The following is a 23,836-nucleotide window of genomic DNA, read 5'->3' as shown; positions in this document are numbered from 1 at the left end:
CTGGTTCAATATCCGCAAAACAATTAACGTGATTCATCACATCAATAAAAGAAAGGACAAGAACCATATGATCCTCTCAATAGATGCAGAGAAAGCATTTGACAAAATACAGCATCCTTTCTTGATAAAAAGCCTCAAGGGGCACCTGGGTGGCTCAGTCGGTTAAGCGTCCGACTTCGGCTCAGGTCGTGATCTCGCGGTCCGTGAGTTCGAGCCCCGCATCAGGCTCTGTGCTGACCGCTCAGAGCCTGGAGCCTGTTTCAGATTCTGTGTCTCCCTCTCTCTGACCCTCCCCCGTTCATGCTCTGTCTCTCTCTGTCTCAAAAATAAATAAACATTAAAAAAAATTAAAAAAAAAACCCTCAAGAAAGTAGGCATAGAAGGAGCATACCTCGAGATCATAAAAGCCATATATGAACAACCCAATGCTAATATCATCCTCAACGGGGAAAAACTGAGAGCTTTCCCCCTAAGGTCAGGAATAAGACAGGGATTCAACATAGTATTGTAAGTCTTAGCCTCTGCAATCAGACAACACAAAGAAATAAAAGGCATCCAAATCGGCCAGGAGGAGGTCAAACGTTCACTCTTCGCAGATGACATGATACTCTATATGGAAAATCCAAAAGATTCCACCAAAAAACTGCTAGAACTGATCCATGAATTCAGCAAAGTGGCAGGATATAAAATCAATGCACAGAAATCGGTTGCATTCCTATACACCAACAATGAAGTGACAGAGAAATCAAGGAATCGATCCCATTTACAGTTGCACAAAAAACCATAAAATACCTAGGAATAAATCTAACCAAAGAGGTGAAAAATCTATACACTGAAAACTATAGAAAGCTTATGAAAGACAATGAAGAAGACACAAAAAAATGGAAAAAGATTCCATGTTCCGGGATAGGAAGAACAAATATTGTTAAAATGGCAATACTACCCAAAGCAATCTACATATTCAATGCCATTCCTATCAAAGTAACACCAGCATTCTTCACAGAGCTAGGACAAATATTCCTAACATGTGTATGGAACCAGAAAAGACCCCGAATAGCCAAAGAGATCTTGAAAAAGAAAACCAAAGCAGGAGGCATCACAATCCCAGACTTCAAGCTATACTACAAAGCAGTAATCATCAAGACAGTATGGTACTGGCACAAGAACAGACACTCAGATCAATGGAACAGAATAGAGAACCCAGAAATGGACCCACAAACGTATGGCCATCTGATCTTTGACAAGGCAAGAAAGAATATCCAATGGAATAAAGACAGTCTCTTCAGCAAGTGGTGCTGGGAAAACTGGACAGCGACACGCAGAAGAATGAACCTGGACCACTTTCTTACACCAGACACAAAAATAAACTCAAGATGGATGAAAGACCTAAACGTAAAACAGGAAGCCACCAAAATCCTCGAGGAGAAATCAGGCAAAAACCTCTTTGATCTTGGCCGCAGCAACTTCTTACTCAACACGTCTCCAGAGGGGAGGGAAACAAAAGCAAAAAAGAACTACTGGGACCTCATCAAAATAAAAATCTTCTGCACAGTGAAGGAAACAATCAGCAAAACTAAAAGGCAACAGACAGAATGGGAGAAAATATTTGTAAATGACATATCAGATAAAGGGCTAATATCCAAAATCTATAAAGAACTTAGCAAACTCAACACCCAAAGAACAAATAATCCAGTGAAGAGATGGGCAAAAGACATGAATAGACACTTCTCCAAGGAAAACATCCCGATGGCCAACCGACACATGAAAAAGTGCTCAACATCACTCATCATCAGGGAAATACAAATCAAAACCACAATGAGATATCATCTCACATCTGTCAGAATGGCTAACATTCACAACTCAGGCCAACAACAGATGTTGGTGAGGATTCGGAGAAAGAGGATCTCTTTTGCATTGTTGGTGGGAATGCAAGCTGGTGCGGCCACTCCTGAAAACAGGATGGAGGTTCCTCAAAAAATTAAAAATAGAACTACCCAACGACCCAGCAATTGCACTATTAGGCATTTATCCACGGGATACCGGTGTGCTGTTTCGAAGGGACACGTGCACCCCCATGTTTATGGCAGCACTGTCAACAATAGCCAAAGTATGGAAAGAGCCCAAATGTCCATTGATGGATGAATGGATAAAGAAGATACGGTATATATACACAATGGAGTATTACTCGGCAATCGAAAAGAATGAAATCTTGCTATTTGCAACTATGTGGATGGAACGGGAGGGTATTATGCTAAGTGACATTAGTCAGTCAGAGAAAGACAAATATTATATGACTTCACTCAGATGAAGACTTTAAGAGACAGAAAAGATGAACATAAGGGAAGGGAAGCAAAAATAATATAAAAAAAGGGAAGGGGACAAAACAGAAGAGACTCTTAAATATGGAGAACGAACTGAGGGTTACTGGAGGGATTGTGGGAGGGGGATGGGCTAAATGGATAAGGGGCGTTAAGGAATCTACTCCTGAAATCATTGTTGCACTATATGCTAACTAATTTGGGTGTAAATTTTAGAAAATAAAAAACAAATTAAAAAAAACAAAAAAAGAGTACCATCAGTTAGACAACCAAGCAAGAAACTGGGCAGTCATCCTATATAGGAGACTGCTGGAGAGCCACAAGGCCAACCGTGAGATCGGGACTTCCAAGCTAAAAAGCTCTGAGCTGGATTCCTACTTCTGCACTTAACAAGCTGTATGCCTCTAGTCATGTCACTTAACCTCTCAGAGACTGAGTTTCATCACCTATAAAATGGCAGCAGCAGTTGGGGCGCCTGGGTGGCGCAGTCGGTTAAGCGTCCGACTTCAGCCAGGTCACGATCTCGCGGTCTGTGAGTTCGAGCCCCGCGTCAGGCTCTGGGCTGATGGCTCGGAGCCTGGAGCCTGTTTCCGATTCTGTGTCTCCCTCTCTCTCTGCCCCTCCCCCGTTCATGCTCTGTCTCTCTCTGTCCCAAAAATAAATAAAAAGCGTTGAAAAAAAAATTTTTAAAAATAAAATAAAATGGCAGCAGTAGGGTCCTAGCAACAGGGCTGTTCTAAGGACTAAATCAGGCACTGTAGGAAGTAATATCGCACACAGGACCTCCCTCCATGACCCAGCTTCTGCCCAGCCACCTTTTCAGCATCATCTCTAGCTGCACCTCCCAAACCCTAACCTTATGCCACAGACATGCTCAACTACTCACAGTCCCCCAATCATAGCATCCTGTTTCAGACTTCCAAGTTATTTTTTTTTCATTTTTTTTAATGTTTATTTATTTTTGAGAGAGAGAGAGAGACAGAGTACAATCAGGAGAGGAGCAGAAAGAGGGAGACACAGAATCTGAAGCAGGCTCCAGGCTCTGAGCTGTCGGCACAGAGCCCGACGCGGGGCTTGAACCCACAAACCGAGAGATCATGGCCTGAGCTGAAGTCAGATGCTCAACCAACTGAACCACCCAGGTGCCCCCAGACTTCCAAGTTCTTGATCACACTGATTTCCCTCCTAGAAATGCTCACCCACCCATTTATTTCACAAATACATTTTCACTCCCTCCATTATATTCACTCCCTCCTTGTCTCTCAGTCTCCTATCATAGGACATTCTATTGTATTGATCTATCTACAGGTCTGTCTCCTTAGTCAGGACTGTGAACTTCTAGAGGACAAAGACCATGTCTACTTGAGTTTGTATTCCCGACACCTAGCACAAAACCTAGAAGATTGTAGGTGTCCCATTAATGTTCGCTAAGTGACTACCCTAGAAAGCAAATTATTAAGTGAAGCAACATTCTTATATTTCTAGGTAAGTTCTCAACACTTACATGGATAAGGCAGGCATGTTTCAATTCGCCACTTTTGGTAATAAAACATCCTACTGGAAATCCTGGTGTGCAGTACTTGGTTCCATCCCCTGTATTATGGCACCATATGACAGGCATATTGTCAATAATCCTAAATACAAATATTTTACCAATAAAAGTTTTAACAAGCGTTTCACACCAAGCAATACCAACATCATCTTGCATGGATCGAAGTTCAAATTTTTAATCAAAGTTACAAAAAATAGCATACAATTTCAAGGACCTATTAAAACTACTTTTGGGGCACCTCGGTGGCTCAGTCAGTTAAGCGTCCGACTTCGGCTCAGGTCACGATCTCGCGGTTTGTGCGTTCGAGCCCCGCGTCGGGCTCTGTGCTGACGGCTCCGAGCCTGGAGCCTGCTTCGGATTCTGTGTCTCCCTCTCTCTCTGCCCCTCCCCCACTCACACTCTGTCTCTCTCTCTCCTTCAAAAATAAATAAACTTTTTAAAAATTTAAAAAAACTACTACTTTTTTTTAGGGGCACCTGGGTGTGGCTCAGTCACCCAAGCATCCAACTCTTTCTTTCAGCTCAAGTCATGATCTCACGTGGGCTCAAGCCCTGTGTCGGCTCTATGCTCATGGTGTAGAAGCTGCTTGGGATTCTCTCTCTCCCTCTCTCTCTCTCTGCACCCCCCTTCTCGTGCTGTCCCTGTGTCTCTCAAAATAAACTTAAAAAAATTTTTAAAAACCTACTTCCTTTTTTTTAAAAAACTACTTCTGAAAGGACTTGAAAAATTAAATCATGTCTTCTCATTTGCCAAACCTACCAGTGATGCTGATAATTCAGTCGTATTCCTTTCCTCAAAAAGGCCAGCTTTTTCTCCTGGTCATCATTTGCTGTATCATAGGATTTTACACAAACTTTTATGCATGTTCCTGTCCTGTTAAAAGGAAACTGTTGAGAAAGAATTCAAAGATTAAAAGTTTTGACTAAGTTTTATAAATCAAGGGTCACAAAATAGGCAATTTATCTTACAGATAAACCTTTCCTTCAGAGACTTCAGTGTGCCATCATCCTCAACACTATATCCTTTAACTTTCCATTTATACCTGAAATGATTACACCACACACACACACACACACACACACACACACACACAATATGCTTTCATGACTAAGACCAATTTGCCTTCTTCAATAACTCTCATATAGAACCCTTCACTTAAAAGTGGTAACAGAAGTGATTGTAGTCATGGTCACACAACTCTCTCAATATACTAAAAACGTTGAAGTGGACACTTTAAGGGGTGCCTGGCTGGCTCAGTCAACAGAACATGCAACTCTTCATCTCAGAGCCATGAGTTCAAGCCTCACCTGGGGTGTAGAGCTTACTTAACAAAAAACTGGACACTTTAAGTGGGTGAATTATTTGGTATGTGAAACTCTCAGTGGATCTGTTCCCAAAAAAGTGATAACAAAATATCTGATATTTTTCATATGAAGCCTCTTGTTTACAAAGTCTAGCTATGAGGGATTCTCAGGGTAAAGTGCCAATGTTATTCATCAGGAAATTATGAGCAAGAATAAACTATGAAAAGTGTTATATTTAGCACCTCATATCCTGGAAGCACACGAATATTAATCCCAAAGTTCCCTACTGGCAGCCGCGGAGAACACTCTCGTGCTTCTTTCTTTCTTTTTAACACTGTCATGTTTGTTTCTTCATTCCAAGGGACACCATTTCTTGAAAAAGTTCACTTTTCCATGAGGTCAGTGGTATGCCACAAGGGTATGTTGGGCAACTTTAATTGTCAAAAAGCTAATGCCTGACACAGAGACCAAAGGAAGAGATCAGCAAAGAGCCCAGAAATAGATCTACATAACTATGTCCATGTGATTTTTTTTGACAAAGGTCCAAAAGCAATTCAGTGGAGGAAGGATAGTCTTTTCACCGGCAGGTGCTGAAGCAATTGGACATCTGCAGGCACAGGAGGAAGAAGAAGGAGAAGGAGAAGGAGAAGGAGAAGGAGAAGGAGAAGGAGAAGGAGAAGGAGAAGGAGAAGAAGAAAAATTTCAACCCAATCTCATACCTCATACAAAATAACTCAAATAGAACACAGACTTAAATATATAAAGTAATTATGAAACTTTTAGAAGAAAACGTAAAAGAAAATCTTCAAGACCTAAAGGCTGTATCACATCTCCTTCAACTTGACACCAAAAACACAACCCATAAAAAGAAAACTTGACTATTGGACCTCATAAAAAGTTAACGAAGTTTGCTCTGTGAAAGACTCTGTTAAGAAGGTGAGGAGTGCCTGAGAGCTCAGTCGGTTAAGCATCCGAGTTCAGCGCAGGTCATGATCTCACGGTTCGTGAGTTCGAGCCCCGCGTCGGGCTCTGTGCTGACAGCTCAGAGCCTGGAACCTGCTTCGGATTCTGTGTCTCCCCCTCTCTCTGTCCCCCTCCTGCTCACTCAGTCTCTCTAAAAAATAATTAAAAACGTTAAAAAATTTTTTTTAGATGGAAACATAAGGGTGCCTGGCTGGCTCAGTTGGAAGAGTATGCAACTCTTGGTCTCAGTCATGAGTTCAAGCCTCATGTTGGGTATAGAGATTACTTAAAAATAAACAAATAGGGGAACCTGGGTGGCTCAGTTGGTCAAGACTCAACTCTTGATTTTGGCTCAGGTCATGACAGCACACTCATGAGATTGAAACCCGAGTCAGGCTCCACGTGTAGAGTCTGCTTGGGATTCTCTCTCTTTCTGTCTCTCTCTCTCTCTCTCTCTTTCCCTTTGTTCTTCCCTCTGTCCCTCCCATTCTTGCTCGCACCCTCTCTCTAAAATATAAATAAATCGGGGTGCCTAGGTGGCTCAGTTGGCTGAGCGTCTGACTTCAGCTCACATCATGACCTTGAAGTTTATGGGTTTGAACCCCATGTTGGGCTCTGTGCTAACAGCTGAGAGCCTGGAGCCTGCTTTGAATTCTGTGTCTCCCTCTCTCTCTGCCCCTCCTCCACTCGTGCTCTCTCTCTCTCTCTCAAAAATAAATAAACATTAAATAAATAAATAAATAAATAGGCTTTAAAAGAAAAGAAGGGGCACCTGGCTGGCTCAGTCAGTACAGCACCCGACTTTCCATCTTGGGGTTGTGAGTTCAAGCCCCACATTGGGTGTAGAGATTACTTAAAAATAAAATCTTTTTTAAAAGTAGATGATAAAAACACAGGCTGCAGACTGGGAGAAACAATTTGTGAACTGCTGTTGCACCAAAGGAATCACACCCGGAATATGTAAGGAATCCTGCAACTCCATAGTAAAGGAACAACCAATTCAAATAGAAAATGGGTCGAAGAGGAGACATCTCACTGAAGAGCACATACAGATAGTAAACGCCCACATGAAAAGGTGTTCAACATCATTAGGGGCTAGGAAAATGCAAATGAAAGCTACGGCGAAACTCACCTATTGGAGTGGTTAAAATAAAAACTGACAACACCTTGGATGTCGACTATACTTCAAGAACGATTTTTGTCATGACAACACCAAATGCTGGCAAAGATGCAGAGAAACGCCGTCACTCCTAATTTGCTGGTCAGAACATAAATGGTATGGCCACTTTGGAAAAAGGCGGTGTCTTGCAAAACTAAGCACGCCACTCTCACATTACCCGGAAGTTACTTACACTCTTGGATGTTTGCCCCGGAAAAATGAAAACCCAGCCACACACAAAAAAACCTCCACCTGAATGTTCACGGCAGTCTTACTCATCACAGTCGGACGCTAGAGAAACAATCCGAGTGTCCTTCAACGGGGTAAATAGTCAAACCGGAATATCCGCACCATGCAGTACTACTGTGAATGCACACAACCCACGTGGATCTCAAGGGGATGATGCTGACAGAAAACAAAGCTGATCCCAAGAAGGTTGCAGACAGCATGATTCCACTTGTGTAACATAATTGCAATAACATGGTAGAAACAGAGAGGACTGGAGGTGGGTGGGGGGATGGGTGAAACAGACGATGGGTATGGAGAACCATTTATCGCGATGAGCACTGGGTAATGTATAAAATTGCCGAATCATATATTGTACACGTGAAATTCATGTAACACCGTACATTAATTACACTGGAATCAAAGCAATAAATTAAAGGACTTGAAAAGAGGGGTGCCCGGGTGGCTCAGTCGGTTAAGTGTCTGGCTTCAGCTCAGGTCACGATCTCACAGTTCGTGGGTTGGAGCCCCGCGTCGGGCTCTGTGCTGGCGGCTCAGAGCCTGGAGCCTGCTTCGGATTCTGTGACTTCCTCCCCCCACTTCTCCTTCCCCCCCGCTTGCATTCTGTCTCTCTCTCAGAAATAACACATGAGTAAACTTTAAAAACAGGAAGGTGTTACCGTTGGGCAAATCTGGGCAAAGGTACCAAGACCTCCTTGTTCAAGATTTTTTTGTAGCTTCCTGTGAATCTATAATCATTTCAAACTAAAAAGTTTTAAAAGAAACTAACGCCTGATGGTTTCACAAGTGTCTACATATATTACAATTGGGGCACCTCGGTGGCTCAGTTGATTAAATGTCCAGCTCTTGATTTCGGCTCAGGTCATGATCTCACAGTTCCTGAGATTGAGCCCCGAGTCAGGCTCTGCACTGACAGCATCAAGCCTGCTTGGGATTCTCTCTCTCCCTCTCTCTGTCTCCCTCCCCCACTCACACATGCACTTTCTTTCCCTCTCTCTCAAAATAAATAAATAAACTTTATTAATTAAAGAAAAATAAAATTGACCAAACTACACACTTTCAATACACACGGTTTACTGTACTTCAAGTATATTTCAATGAATTTGGAAAGAAGGAAGGAAAAAGTTAATGCCTTCATAATCATAACTGCTTATGAAAAGATCCTTACTCTATCCCAATATTATTAAGATATTGAAGGCAAAATCAATAGGGAACGACAGTCCAATTACATCTGCTTCTATCACCCTACCCAAAATATGCAGGAACCATAAATTAAGCTTCTTTCCTTTACAAAGCAAAAGTAAAACCTGAAAGACAAAACCTTTACGTGGAACCTCAGACAGTTTGAAGAGCACATATTAAATGCATTCTTCTGGCAACACCACATTCTATCTCCTTTCCTTTTTCCCGACCTCCTTTTAAAACAAAGACTCTTTAGGGATGGCCTGGGTGGCCCAGTCAGTTAAGCGTCTGACTCCAGCTCCGGTCATGATCTCATGGTGCATGAGTTCGAGCCCCACATCCGGCTCTGTGCTGACAGCTCAGAGCCTGCCTGAAGCCTGCTTCAGATTCTGTGTCTCCCTCTCTCTCTGCCCCTCCCCCACTTGCGCTCCGTCTCTATCTCTCAAAAATAAATAAACATTAAAAAATGAAAAATATATAAAACAAAGACTCTTCGGGGCGCCTGGCTGGCTCAGTCAGAGGAGCCCACAACTCTTGATCTTGGGTTGTAAAGTTTGAGTCCCACTTTGGGTATAGAGATTACTAAAAAAAATAATAATAAATAAATAAATAAATAAATAAAACAAAGACTCTTTGTTACAATTGAACCACCCAGTTTTGAAAAGATTCAATTTGAAATAATATTTAATAAGAAGATCAGTTGAATAACCTTATAAGGAGATGATGATATTCGTTCTCCAAATAGCACTTGTCCAAGATTTTCAGAAGGATTTCTCTTTTCAGAGTCTTTACAGAAGTCAAAGCTAGAAGGGAAGCTCAGATAAGATAAAAAAAAAATCAGCAAAGAAATCCATCTTTGTAATCTGTCTACCGTCTCCACTGTTAATGGTAGATGCCTCTAAAAACATGACCCAGAGGTGTCTAATTATGATTTATAGACTTCATTGTAGATTCCTTTTAAAATTATTTAATCTTTTATAGCTATGAATTCATTATTTAAAATGCTCATGTTACTGCTCTTGACTTCTGTAATGTAGGTAATCCCAATCTTAAAAAAAAAAAACGAATGGTATTTTCAGGGCTAAACTTCAAATTACACAAAAATAAGCAAACAATAGCTTAAAATGTGTAGTAATTCTAACCTGAGACATCTAGAAACTGCAATTATCGGTTCTGATCAAAGGAAAACTGAAACAACAAAACCCCTCCTCAAATATATGCCCACAAATTCACTCACAGATCAAATGGTTACTACATGAAAAGAATTACAACTACCTTTAAGTAAATGTGAATATACAAAATTGAATATAAAATGGTAGAAGATAAAATCAGTTGGCGGGTTTGTGTAATATTTTAAATGCTTATACTAACATTTAACATTTAACTTGGTATTTTAATGAAAATTAGACCTGATTTTACCTCTGTTTAATGAATGGAAATAAAGCAATATCAAAGGGAGTTACAATTATTTTTCTAAAAAGTACATCATTTGTGGGGCGCATGGGTGGTTCAGTAGGTTGAGCATCTGACTTCGGCTCAGGTCACCATCCCACAGTTTGTGAGTTCGAGCCCCAGGTCGGGCGGGCTGTGTGCTGACATTTCAGAGCCTGGAGCCTGCTTCGGATCCTGTGTCTCCCTCTTTCCCTGCCCCTCCCCTGCTCGTGCTCTGCCCATCTCTCTCAAAAATAAATAAACATTTAAAAAAATTTTTAAGTACATCATTTGTTGTTATTCTCAAATGACTGATCTTAGGGCGCCTGGGTGGCGCAGTCGGTTAAGCGTCCGACTTCAGCCAGGTCACGATCTCGCGGTCCGTGAGTTCGAGCCCCGCGTCAGGCTCTGGGCTGGGCTGATGGCCCAGAGCCTGGAGCTCGTTTCCGATTCTGTGTCTCCCTCTCTCTCTGACCCTTCCCCGTTCATGCTATGTCTCTCTCTGTCCCAAAAATAAATTAAAAAGTTGAAAAAAAAATTAAAAAAAAAAAATGACTGATCTTAACCTGGATTATGTGATACATGCTCACTATTAAACTAAGCAGGTGCATTCATTAAAAACCTTAGGATAAACCTAACTAGCCTATGTTTTAGAAATACATTACAAATCTGTGAAGATTTTTGTAACTTCAAAAGGTAGTAAATTTATAATTTGCTTTTCTTAGAAAAATCAAATATGGCAACTTCTTAAATTTTTAAACACTTGTCTCACATTGAAATCTCTATATTCTAATCATTTCGTTCCTGTTACCTTTATTACAAAAATTAGCACCATAAATCTTTAATATATCCAGGGCTTTCATTCACTATCATTAAAAACTTTTTAACACATTCTAGGGCGCCTAGATGGCTCAGTCGGTTAAGTGTCTGACTTCTGCTCAGGTCATGATCTCACAGTTCGTGAGTTCGAGCCCCGCATCAGGCTCTGTGCTGACAGCTCAGAGCCTGGAACCTGCTTCGGATTCTGTGTCTCCCTCCCTCTCTGCCCCTCTCCCTCTCATGCTCTGTCTCTCCCTGTCTCTCAAAAATAAATAAACGTTAAAAAATCTTTTTAACACATTTTAACACAATAATATCATAATTGTGATGTAACCACAATTATATCAATTATATCAGATATAATTATAATACTTATAACTTATGTATTGTATTCATAAGGTAGGACAGATTCCACGGAGTCCAATCTATTTACAAATAGTGCTACTGCGGACTACAAAATGGAAAGAAAACACTCGTTAATAATACAAGATAAAATAAGGTAGCACTTGCAAAATACATAATGAAGTAACTGAAAGGTAATGGGGTCTATTGCTCCCATCAATTTATAACTGTGAAATTATAAATTTATAACTTAGTACAGTGTTATAAATTTTTAACATAGTGTAGCTATAAATTCATAACATTTCATTTGGCTGGAATCATTGGATTCTCTGACTACATAAATTTTTCAGATACCTCAGCCATCTTAACCCTTTTTAATTATAGAACCCTTTGAGAACTTGATGAAAGCCATGGCCCCTCTCCCCGGAAAAGCACACGTATTCACCAAAGTCACGGCTCTGTTTTAAGAGGCTTCATAGGACCCTTGGAGTCCATGGAATTCAGGTTAAGAAAATGAGATAATTATTTTCTTTAAAGGAGGGGGGCACCTGGGTGGCTCAGCCAGTTAAACATCTGACTCTTGATTTCGGCTCAGGTCATGATCTCAGTTTCATGAGTTCAAGCCCCGTGTCGGAAAGCTACCTGTTGTATTATTTTAACCACTTTTATAAGAATCATTCTAAAATACACTTCACTCTTTCCTATCTTAAACAGAACGTGATGATCACAATGTAACTTTCCCTGATGGTTCAGGGTCACTTTGAACTCGAGTCCTTGTGCCAGCTTTGACTCCGTGACTTAGTATCTGAAGTGAGAACGATTTGCTCCAAAGCCAAATTGCCATTGGTGTTACCCACACTCCTATACCCACATTCCTCACCCCTACCAAAGAACTTAAACTTCTTGGTAAAGATTTTATGTCTTTCTTTTCAACTGTCAGTTGTTGTGATGCCTCTTCTCCCTTCTCCCCACCCCCCCCCCCCCCGTCTGCTAGAAAGCAAGCCCTCAATTTGTGGAATAAATCAGCAGATTTGTTAAAGAGCTTGAGAGTTAGTACATGAATATTAGGACATCTATCCTGGCTTTTCACAGGATACTTCTTCTTCCTTTCCTGGACCTCAGCTGTGTTCCTGATAATTTACAAGACAGGATTTTTAAAACCACTAGAACAGCAGAACTTGGGTAATCATTTTATTCAAAATTCTGTAAACTGCTTTACCATATGGTTAGATTTTTTGTAATAAAAGGATGTACAAAATCAAGTTTGGGAACAAATACAAGCCTTACTATAACTCTGTAAGAGCATCGTATCTTCACTTAATTGAAATCTAATCAGGCAGTTAGCAATAGCAACATTTATCAGTCATAGTTTTGCGAAGGTGAACAGGCAAAAGTTTCTAAAAGGACAGCAGAGGGGCGCCTGGGTGGCTCAGTCGGTTGAGAGGCCGACTTCGGCTCAGGTCATGATCTCACGGTCCGTGAGTCCGAGCCCCTCGTCGAGCTCTGGGCGGACAGCTCGGAGCCTGGAGCCTGCTTCAGATTCTGTGTCTCCCTCTCTCTCTGACCCTCCCCCGTTCATGCTCTGTCTCTCTCTGTCTCAAAAATAAACAAACATTAAAAAAAATTTTTTAAATAAATAAATAAAAGGACAGCAGATAATTAAGGATAATACTTCTTATCTAGAATCCCAAAACACAACGTACATAAGATTTGAACTATATTTTAAAATGCACATTTGGAGCTTAATGTATTTAAAAGAACCTTAATAGTTTCTCAGAGCAAGTGGAAAAAAGACAAATTATTCTATAATGGTGGTGAGACAACTGTTCGGTGATTGAGGGAAAAAAAAAGGTAAGTTGGATGCTTACCTCATACATTACACCAGGAAATATCAATTTTATGTGTTACAATTTAAACCGTGAAAGTAATAAAAGAAACCAGGGGAGAATTACTTTCGAATCTCAGCTGGCTTAGTTAAAACCTTTTGAAACAGGGCACAAAACTCAGACCCAAAAAAATTGTTTTATTTATTTATTTATTTTGAGAGACAGCATGAGTCGGGGAGGGGCAGAGAGAGGGAAAGAGAGAACCCAGGCAGGTTCTACACTGACAGTACAGATGTAGGGCTTGAACCCAGGGACCATGCAATCATGACCTGAGCTGAAGTCGGCCACTTAACTGACTGAGCCACCCTAAAAATTTCTTTTGATAAGTTAGAAGTCAATTTTTCGAAATGGCAAAAAACAGAAACAAAAACAAAACACAAGAAGCAAAACCAAGCGGCAACTGACAAACAGGAAAACGATGTCACAGGCAAGGGACCCATTTCCTAATTTAAAAGTGTCCACAAATCAGTTTTTTATTATTTTATTTTATTTTATTTTATTTTATTTTATTTTATTTTATTTTTACTTTTAACGTTTATTTATTATTGAGAGACAGAACATGAGCATGGGAGGGGCACAGAAGAGGAGGAGACGCAGAATCTGAAGCAGGCTCCAGGCTCTGAACTGTCAGCCCAGAGCCCGACGCGGGGCTTGAACCCACAAACTGTGAGATCATGACCTGAGCTGAAGCCGGACGCTTAACCGTCTGAGCCACCCATGCGCCCCAGTTTTTTATTTTTTTTAATGCTTATTTGTTGAGAGAGAGAGAGAGAGAGAGCGCGCGCACGCTCTTGTGCACGAGCGGGGGAGGGGCAGAGAGAGAGAGGGAGAGGGAGAGAATCCCAGGCAGGCTCCTCACTGTCAGCACAGAGCCCTAGGCGGGGCTCAAACTCTCAAGTTGTGAGGTCGTGACCTAAGCCGAAACCAAGAGTCAGAAGCTTAACCGACTGAGCCACCCAGGTGCCCCTAAAAATGTGTTCATATGGAAAGATGGAGTTAATACAAAAGTGCGGGTTACAAAATAACATGGATATTATGATTTGATGTTGGTAAAAAATGCAGGTGGACTCTCATTCATTGCTAGTGGGAATGCAAAATGGTACAACCGCTTTGGAAGACAGCTTGGCAATTTCTTACAAAACTAAACATATCCTTAGTGTGCAATCCAGCAATGACACTCTTTGGTATTTGGCCAGAGGAGCCGAAAACTTACGTCCACACAAAAACCTACACGATGTCTAGAGCGGCTTTATTCATCATTGCCAAAACATGGAAGTAACCAGGAGGTCCTTTAGTAGGTGAATATATAAACGAACTGTGGTACGTTCAGACAGTGGGATATTATTCAAAACTGAAAAGAAAGGAGCTATTAAGACATGGAAAGGCACAAAGGAACACTAAATGCATATTACTAAAAATAAACATGTGGCAGGGGGCCTGGGTGGCTCAGTCTGTGGAGTGACTTCACCTCAGGTCATGATGTCATGATTTGTGAGTTCGAGCCCCGCATTGGGCTCTGTGCTGCCAGCTCGGAGTCTGCAGCCTGCTTCAGATCTTGTCTCCCTTTCTCTCTGCCCCTCCCCTGCTGGCATTCTGTCTCTCTCTCTCAAAAATAAATAAACATGAAACAAATTTTAAATATACAAATGTGGATATTAGTATATATAGAAAAAAATGTACAATATATGTGGTTTTCAAGGTTTTATTTTTTTAAGTAATCTCTACACCCAATGTGGGGCTCAAACTCATGACCCTAAGATCAAGAGTCATGCACTCTTCCAACTGAGCCAGGCAGACGCCCCTGGAATACATACTAAGATATCAGAAGTAGTAATTCTATAGTTATTATAAATGCTTTTCTTATTTTTGCTTGTCTGCTATTGCTTTTTTTTTTTTAATTTTTTTTTCAAGGTTTTTTATTTATTTTTGGGACAGAGAGAGACAGAGCATGAACGGGGGAGGGGCACAGAGAGAGGGAGACACAGAATCGGAAACAGGCTCCAGGCTCCGAGCCATCAGCCCAGAGCCCGACACGGGGCTCGAACTCACGGACCGCGAGATCGTGACCTGGCTGAAGTCGGACGCTTAACCGACTGTGCCACCCAGGCGCCCCTGCTATTGCTTTTGTAATAGTAAAAATTTTTAAACTAAAAAAAAAAAAATCAACAGGCGCCTGGCTGGCTCAGTTCGTTAAGCATCAGGCTCTTGGTATTGACTCAGGTCACAATCTCATGGTTCGTGAGTTCGAGACCCATGTCAGGCTCCACACTGAAAGCACAGAACCTGCTTAGAGTTGTATCTCTCATCCTCTCTCTCTGCCTCTCCCCGGCTCTCATGTGAGTGTGTGTGTGTGTGTGTGTGTGTGTGTGTGTGTGTGTGTCTCAAAATAAATAAATAAACTTTTTTAAAAAATCAAGGTGCTTGGGGCACCTGGGTAGCTGTTGGTTAAGCGACTGACTTCGGCTCAAGTCATGATTTCACAGTTCATGGGTCTCCCCTTCCCGTCTCGCTTCTCCTCTGACCCTCCCCTGCTCGTGCTTGCTCTCTCTCTCTCTCTCTCTCTCTCTCAAAAATAAATAAAAATTTTAAAAAATTTAAAAAAATCAAGGGGCTGGACACTAGCAAGTGAAGGAAGTTTGGAGTGTTGAACCTAGAAATGAGAGATTCACCAAAAGACAGAAGGCAAAATCTCAGAATAAAAAGTAGAACACATTAGGGATACAAGTAACAGCCTAAAAAGAAAAGAGCTCACAGAAAAGAAACTCCAGATATTTGTTACGATTAAAGATGTTTCTTTGCTAGGAAGCCTGCTGAAATAGACAGCCAAGATGAGGTATCACCAGAGAGAAAGCAGACATAAAAATATTTTTTAAAGGACATTTCTTTTTTTGTTGTTGTTGTTAAGTTTATTTATTTTGAGAGAGAGAGAGAGAGGGAGCAAGCGTGGTAGGGGCAGAGAGAGGGGGGAGAGAGCGAATTCCAAGCAGGCTCTGCAAGGTCAGCGCAGAGCCCGATGTGGGGCTTGAACTTATGCACTGTGAGATCATGACCTGAACCGAAATCAAGCGTCAGATGTTTAACCAACTGAGCCACCCAGGTGCCCCTAAAGGCCATTTCTGTAGGAAATTACTATCAATACTTCTCGCAGGAAAAGGCAAATTCCAAGTTTTAAGAGCAAACTTGCTGCACCTACAACTGGCCTTTAGAAAACCCCGGAACTTTCAAGTTGGTTAAGAATGTAGCCAAACCACACCCAGCACTGTTCTGAGCTTTCCAGTGCCCTTGTGGTATGCCAGAACACTCCCTCATACACTAGATCAGGCAACTAGGAGTCAGAAAAATAAGTCCTTTTCTAATGTTTATTTATTTTTGAGAGAGAGAGAGAAAGAGAGGCAGATCCTGGGTAGGGGAGGGGGAGAGAGAGAGAGAGAGAGAGAGAGAGAGACAGAATCTGAAGCAGGCTCCAGGCCCTGAGCCGTCACCACAGAGCCCCAGGCAGGACTTGAACCCAAAAACCTGCAAGAGATCTGAGCCACCCACTGAGCTCAGGGATAGGGAAAAGGAATAGGGAGAGGGAGAGGGGCAGGAAGAGGGAGGAGCCAAGGAGGGGGAAAGCAGAGGAGCCTGACAGAGGAGGAGGAGCAGCCAATAGGGAGGGGAGAGAGGGAGGAGGCCCAGGAGGAGCCCAGAAGGGCAGTGGAGAAGTAGCCTAGAAAAGAGGAAGCAGAGGAACTAAGAGAAGACAGCCAGCCAAGAGGGAAGAGAAAGAGGGTGAGGTGGAGTTAGGTGGGAGGCGCGGGACCCAGACAGGAGCGGTGGGAAGGGAGCCTTGGGGCCTAGAGGGAGGAGGGAGGGGATGGGGCCTGGATGGAGTGGCAGGGTCTATAGGGGAGGGGGGAGCACAGAGAGGTAGGAATTGGGAGGGGAGGTGCCTGAGAGGAGGGGCCAAGCCTAGAGGGGAGAGGAACATGGAGGGGCGGGGCCTGGGTAGAAGGGAGGGGCCTGGAGGGTAGAAAAAAGGGGAAAGGCGGGGCCTACAGGGTAGAATAAAGGAGAGGGTCGACTCTTAGAGGGGAGAGGAAAGGGGAGGAGCATGGGCTAGAGGGTAGAATAAAAGTAAGGGGTGAATCCAAGGGAAGAGAGGAAAGGGGAGGGGCGGGGCCTGGGGGGAAAAGCAGGGCCTTGAGGGAAGAGGAAAGTTGCCCGGGTGGAGGGACATGGCCTTGGTGGAACGCTGGGGCCCAGATTGCAGAGGAAAGTGGAGGGCCAGGGCCTACAGAGGACAGGAAAGGGAAGGGGAGGGGACTGGGTGGAGGATGGGGACACAAGGGGGAGAGAGGAAAGCTGAGGGGCGGGGTCTAGAGGGGACAAGAAAGTGGTCAGGCGGGGCCTGGTTGAAGGGGCGGGGCCTAGAGAAGTGAGGAACGCGGAGGGGTGGGGCCTGCATGGAAGGTCGGGACTTAGAGGGGAGAGGAAAGGGGAGTGGAAGGGCCTAGAGAGGAGACCAAAGCAGAGGGGCGGGGCCTACAAGGGAGAGGAAAGAGGACTGGAGGAGCCTAAAGGGGAGAGGAAAGGGGAGGGGGGGCCTAGAGTGGTAGGAATGTGGAGGGCCGGGTCCTAGAGAGGAGAGGAAAGAGGAGGGGAGGGGCCTGGGTGGAGGATGTAGATAGGAGAGTTGAGGGGCGGGTCCTAGAGGGGAGGATGGGGCATGGTTGGAGGGGCAGGGCTTACAAGGAATAGGAACGCGGGGGCGGGGCCTAGAGGGGAGAAGAAAGTGGATGGGCAGGGCCTGGCTGGAGGGGCAAGGCTTAGAGGGGTGAGGAACCAGGAGGGATGGGGACTGAGTGGAAGGGCGGGGCCTAGATAGGAGGGGAAAGGGGAAGGGGGAGGCCAGTGTGGAGGGGCGGGGCCTAGAGGGGACAAGACCTGGGAGTGGAAGGGCCTAGAGGGGAGAGAAAAGGAGAGGGCCTGGGCAACGAGGAGAGAGAAAAGGGGAGGGGTAGGGCTTAGAGGGAAGGGGAAAGGGGAGGAGAGGGGCCTGGGTGGAGAGGCAGGGCCATAGGGGAAAGATAAGGGGAGAGGCGGGACATAGAGGGACGTAGAGGGGAGAGGAACTTGGAAGGAAAGGTTCTCCGTGGAAGGGCAGGGCCTAGAAAAGAGAGGAAAAGGAAGAGGAGGGGCCGAAAGGAAAGGAAAGGGGAGAGGTTGGGCCTAGAGGAGAGAGGAAAGGGGAGGGGTGGGGCCTAGAGGGAAGAGGGAAGAGGAAAGACGAGGTAAGGGGCCTGGGTGGAAAATGGGGACATAGAGAAGACAGGAAAGTTGAAAGGCTAGTCCTACAGGAGAGAAAAAACTGGATGGGTGGGGCATGGTTGGAAGGGCGGGGCCTAGAGGGGAGAGGAAGGTGGAGGGGTGGGGCCTGGGTGGAAGGGCGGGGCCTAGAGGGGAGAGGAAGGTGGAGGGGTGGGGCCTGGGTGGAAGGGCGGGGCCTAGGGGGGGAGAGGAAGGTGGAGGGGTGGGGCCTAGAGGGGAGCAGCATGGTTGGGCGAGGTCTGGTTGGAGGGGCGTGGCCAAGAGGGGAGAGGACCATGGAAGGGCGGGGCCTAGATGGGAGAGAAAAGGGGAGTGGAGGGGCCTACAGGGGACAGAAAAGGGGAGGGGCAGGGCCTAGAGTTGAGAGGAAAGTGGAGGGCCAGGGCCTAGACAAGAGAGGAGAGGCGGGGGAGGCTCCTGGCAGGAGAGAGGAAAGTTGAGGGACGGTCCTAGAGGGTAGAAAAAAGTGGACAGACAGGTCGCGGTTCTAGGGGCAGGTATTAGAGGGGAGAGTGATGTGGAAGGGTGAGGCCTAGAAGGGAGAAGAAAGTCGATGGACTCGGCCGGGTTGGAGGGGCGGGCCTAGAGGGGAGAGGGGTGGAGCCTAGAGTGGAGAGGCAAGTGGAGGGCCAGGCCCTAGACAGGAGAGGAAAGGGGAGCGGAAGGGCCTGGGTGGAGGATAGGTTCACAGAGGGGAGAGGAGAGTTGAGGGGCGGGTCCTACAGGGTAGAAAAAATTGGACAGACAGGTCGTGGTTCGAGGGGCAGGTCGTAGTTGGAGGGGTGAGTACCAGAGGGGAGAGGAACACGGAGGGGCAAGGCCTGCGTGGAAGGGCAGGGTCTAGAGGGGAGAGGAAAAGGGAGTTGCGGGGCCTACAAGGAGAGGAAAGTGGAGGGGCATGCCCTAGAGAAGATAGGAAAGGGGAGGGGAGGGGCCTGTGTGGAGGCTGGGCATCTTGAGAGGAAATGAGAGGGGTGGGGCATAGAGGGGAGAGGAAAGGGGAGGGGAGGGCCTGGATAGAGAGGCGGGGCCTAGAGGGGCGAGGAAAGTGGAGGGCCAGAGCCTAGAGAGTAGAAGAGGAGGGGCTGGTCCTAAGGGGAGAGAAAAGAGGGTCAGGACCTAGAGGGTAGATGAAAGTGGCCAGGTAGGCCTGGGTGAAGGGGCGGGGTCATAGTGGAAGGGCGTGGCCCAGAGTGGAGAGGATAGTGGAGGGCCTGGGCCTAGAGAGGAGAGGAAAGGGGAGGGGAGGGGGCTGGAGGACGGGAACACTGAGGGGAGAAGAAAGTTGAGGGGCGAGTCCTAGAGGGGAGAAAAAAACTGGACGGGCAGGGCGTGGTTGGAGGGACGGGGACTAGAGAGTAGAGGAACGTGGAGGGGTGGGGCCTGGGTGGAAGGGCGGGGCCTAGAGGGGAGGGGAAATGTGGGGCCAGTGTGGAGGGGCAGGGCCTAGAGAAGACAAGACCAGGGAGTGGAGGGGCCTAGAGTGGAGAAGAAAGTGGAAGGGTGGGGCCTGGTTGGAGAGGCGGGCCTAGAGGGGAGAGAAAAGAGGGCTAGGGCCTAGAGGGTAGATGAAAGTGGCCAGGCTGGCCTGGGTGGAGGGACAGGGCCCAGAGTGGAGAGGAAAGTGGAGGGCCTGGGCCTCGAGAGGGGAGAGGAGGGGAAGGGAGGGGAGGGGAGGGGCCTGGGGAGAGGACGGGAACACTGAAGGGAGAGGAAAGTTGAGGGGCCAGTCCTAGAAAAAACTGGACGGGTGGGGCGGGTTTGAGGGGCGTGGCCAATAGAGTAGGGGCGTGACCTGATTGAAGGACGTGGCCAAGAGTGGAGAAGAAAGGTAATGGGTGGAGCCTGGCTGCAGGGGCGGGGCCTAGAGGGGTGAGGAATGCGGAGGGGCGGGGACTGCATGAAATGGAGGGGCCTAGAGGAGAAAGGAAAGGGGAGGGGCGACCCTAGGGGGGGAAAAGTGGGCGGGAGGGGCGTGGTTGAAGGGACGGGGCCTAGAGGCAAGAGGAAAGCGGAGGGGCCGGGCCTGCGTGGAAGGGCGGGGCCTAGATGGGAGAGGAAATAGGAGGGGCGGAGCACAAAGGGGAGAGGAAAGGGGAGGGGTGGGGCATTAAAGTGAGAGGAATGGGGTGGGGAGGGCCTAGAAGGGAGAGGCATGCAGAGTGGAGGATCATAGAGGCGAGAGGAAAGGGGAGGGATGGTGCCTAGACAAGAAATAAAGTCGAGGGACCGAGTCTCTGTGTAGGGGCGGGGCCTTGTCGGAAGGGCGGGGTCTAGAGGGTAGAATAAGGGCGAGAGGCAGGGCCTTGAGGGGAGAGGAACGCGGAGGGGCAGGGCCTAGAAGGGAGAGGAAAGGGACGGAACGGGGCCTGGGTGGTTGGGCGGGGCCTAGAGTGGGGAGGTAAGTGGAGGGGCGGGGCCTACAGGAGAGAGAAAGGGGAAGGACAGGGCCTGGATGGACAGGGAGGCTATCAGGGAAGGTGGGAAGGGAGGAGCAGAGCCCAGAGTGAAGAGAAGAGGAAAGCTGAGATAAAAGGGAGGGAGCTGAGGGAAAAGGGGGAAAGGAGGAGCTATAAGGGAGAAGGAGCTGAGCGGGAGTTGGACGAAGGCACAGCACGGGGCAGGAGCCAAAAGGGAGGGAAATAGAATCCGGGAAAAAGAAAGGTCCAGATACTCCCAAGTGCGAGGCTCAGAGACTGGGACGTTGAGACAGACCTATGGACAGGGCTTTGGCGTTCCGGGTCCGAGTCCAAGAGCTCACGACCATGGTCTCCCCTGGTGTGCCCGATACCCCAACCCAAAGCCTTCCCCTCACATCTCACTGCCTCCCAGGGGTCCTCACCTTGCAGGTTGCAGTCTCTCGGGATGCCTCGCAGAAGTTAACTGGAGCCAACCCGGGGAGGTAGAAAGCTGCGCTGCGGGAAGCCTGAAGCCCCAGCAACAGCCTCAGCCCCAGCAGCCACCTCAGCCCGGGCCGGGCGAGCCTGAGGCGCCAGGGGTTGGTTCCCAGGCGGAAACGAGTACTCATTTTAGGAACCGCCTCAGGGCTCGGGAACGCACACCATGAGGCGAGATTGAACCAGTGGAAGGGAGAAGCGGGAATGATAAGGAAGAACCGTGGACCGGGAGGAGCCTAGACCGGCTGGTTGGACGAGAACTCCTGGGAAGGCCACTTATTCCGGCGAGACAGTGGCTTGGAACCCGTTGCTAGGGCGCCAGGCAGTGTTTGCGAGGGCCTGCAATACGCATGCGTGCGGGTCCCCGCTGCGCCTTCCACCCCCCTCCCTGCCGCGTCCCCCATTCCCCCATCCCCCCACCCGCAGCCCGGCACTTTCCAGCGGTTGGCTGTACCTCGAGAGCTGCCTTTGGCGCTGTCTCGCGGTGCGGGGGAGGGGGAACAGGGAAGTCTGGCTGAGAGGTCTCTCAGCATCTCAACGTCACATCACAGGGTCTTGCGTCCTCCCCGAGTTTGCCTCGGCCCCAAAGTAGCAGGGTTACCGCCCCCCATCATCTTCACTTCTTCCTGCGAGGTGGGGGGACAAAAGGAGGGAAAGGGGGGGAATTCCGGGGCCAGACCGTACAGGATGATGGGTATTAGGCGCTAGAAATGCAGCCAGTCCGAAATGGATGTTCCATAAGTGTCAAATGCACACCCAATATCAGAGACAACCTGGAAAAAGGAGTGCAAACCTCTGCATTCGTATATTGATTGCAGGTCGAAATGACAATATTTGGGGTCTATTGCGTTAAATAAAACATTTTTTAAAAATAAAGTGTGGCTGCTAGAACATAGAATATTTACAGTGACGTGGCTCGCGTAATATTTTTTTGTTAAAGCAATTTTTACATAAATGCCACAAAAAAATACAGCAGACCCAAAAAAGCCATTCAGTGATACAAACTAGCCAGTTAAGCTGTTTAATATTTTTATGTTGTCTCTGATGATACATGTGTCACTCAATGTGAAATAAGTTGTGCCATCATTTCTACCCGGGAGATACAACTTTTATTTCACATGCATGACTTAAGCAGAGTACGTTTATTATATTATGATTCATTGATCATCTGAAAAACCTTAAGATAAAAATCACTTGAAGAAAGAAAACCACAATAATCACATCCTAGAGAATGTCAGACGGGCGTATCCTAAATTTTTTATTGAAGTATGGTTGACAAAATGTTATATTAATTTCAGGTGCACAGCATAGTGGTTGGACCCTAGTATGGGTTCACTCTCATTCTATTTCTGTTGGACAACATCCCAGGACAGTAGAAGAGCTGATCCTTTTTTTCCTCCTTGTCTCTCAAGAGCTTTGGAGAACAAGAGGTCACTTGTTTATGCAGAGAAGAGTGCGCCTCGCCATTCTGTCCAACTTCCCTCGCTTGGGAGAGGTCTGTCCTCTGCCGATTGGCAGGCGACTATTGGAGGCAGAACAAAGGCAGCGAGCTGGCCGTTAGCAGAGGCATGTAGAATTTGGCGAGTTAACTCTTGGACCAGGGAGGCAGGAACGGTTGAAGGAGAAAGTGTACCAAGGATCAGAATTCGGGGCGTCGGGAGAGTGGAAAGACCGGACTTGAGCACGCGGACCGGAGAAGCCCTTGCAAAGATGTGGAGAACAGGATAAGGCCATCGGAAAAGGACCCCGTTTGTGGAGAGGAACGGGAAAGGGAAGGTAGGGAGCGGTAGGGCGGTCAAGGTTAGAAGTCACCAGAGCTTGAATACAAAGCTTACGTTTCACCACTGCGTTACCGTCCCTCTCTGATCAGCCTTGGATGACAAGTGTACGTGTTCGCGTAAATGGGAGGCCCCGCCAACCTCGGAGGCCTGGGCGCGGGAGACTGGCGGCTGCCCTAGGGCCCTGCGGAGCCGGGATGGCTGCGGGACTGGGCGCCCTGCTGAGCGAGCCGTGGGCGGCTCGGCGAGCGAGGGGACCGTGGGCGCGACGGCGCTCCCCGGGGCGGGTGTGCCACCCAGGTCACCTACGGGCCGCCGGCCCCCGCCCCTCCGCAGACGCCAGAGACGGATAAGCAGCAAAGAGCCGCGGTGAGGGTGTTCGCGATCCTTTTTTCCCCACCATCACCTTCTTCACGTACAACTCCAACCGTGGCATTGAGGCCTTCCATTAAAGCTCCCGGCCGGGGCCGTGTCTGTTAAGAAGTGGAGCGTCACCGAAGGCTACTTCCCCGTTCTCAGCTACAAGATTCAGCCCCTCCTGGTGTCCCCAGTGTGTGACTGTCACCAGCTCCACCCCCCTGCTGGGCCTGAAATGGAGGCGGTTCGCTCCGGTGGATTCTCTGTGCTGCCCCGCGCTCTAGGAGTCGTC

General features: G+C 46.8%; 1 protein-coding gene across 1 annotated transcript in view; it reads right to left on the bottom strand.

Annotated features, from left to right (window-relative positions):
* LOC131502015 (transmembrane 9 superfamily member 2-like) overlaps positions 1-21,853 on the bottom strand; it is an 89,809-nt gene extending 67,956 nt beyond the window's left edge. Inside the window, 5 exon segments of the mRNA XM_058712638.1 lie at positions 3,823-3,952; positions 4,630-4,757; positions 9,434-9,527; positions 11,358-11,425; positions 21,355-21,853. Coding sequence (XP_058568621.1) covers positions 3,823-3,952; positions 4,630-4,757; positions 9,434-9,527; positions 11,358-11,425; positions 21,355-21,540 — 606 coding nt within the window. The 5' untranslated portion in view covers positions 21,541-21,853.
* Between the last annotated feature and the right edge of the window lie 1,983 nt (positions 21,854-23,836).

The sequence above is a fragment of the Neofelis nebulosa genome, chromosome X (assembly GCF_028018385.1).
Source record: "Neofelis nebulosa isolate mNeoNeb1 chromosome X, mNeoNeb1.pri, whole genome shotgun sequence".
In the NCBI taxonomy this organism is placed as follows: domain Eukaryota; kingdom Metazoa; phylum Chordata; class Mammalia; order Carnivora; family Felidae; genus Neofelis; species Neofelis nebulosa.
The sequence above is the reverse complement of the archived record's forward strand: the minus strand, read 5'-3'. Positions and strand labels throughout refer to the sequence as shown.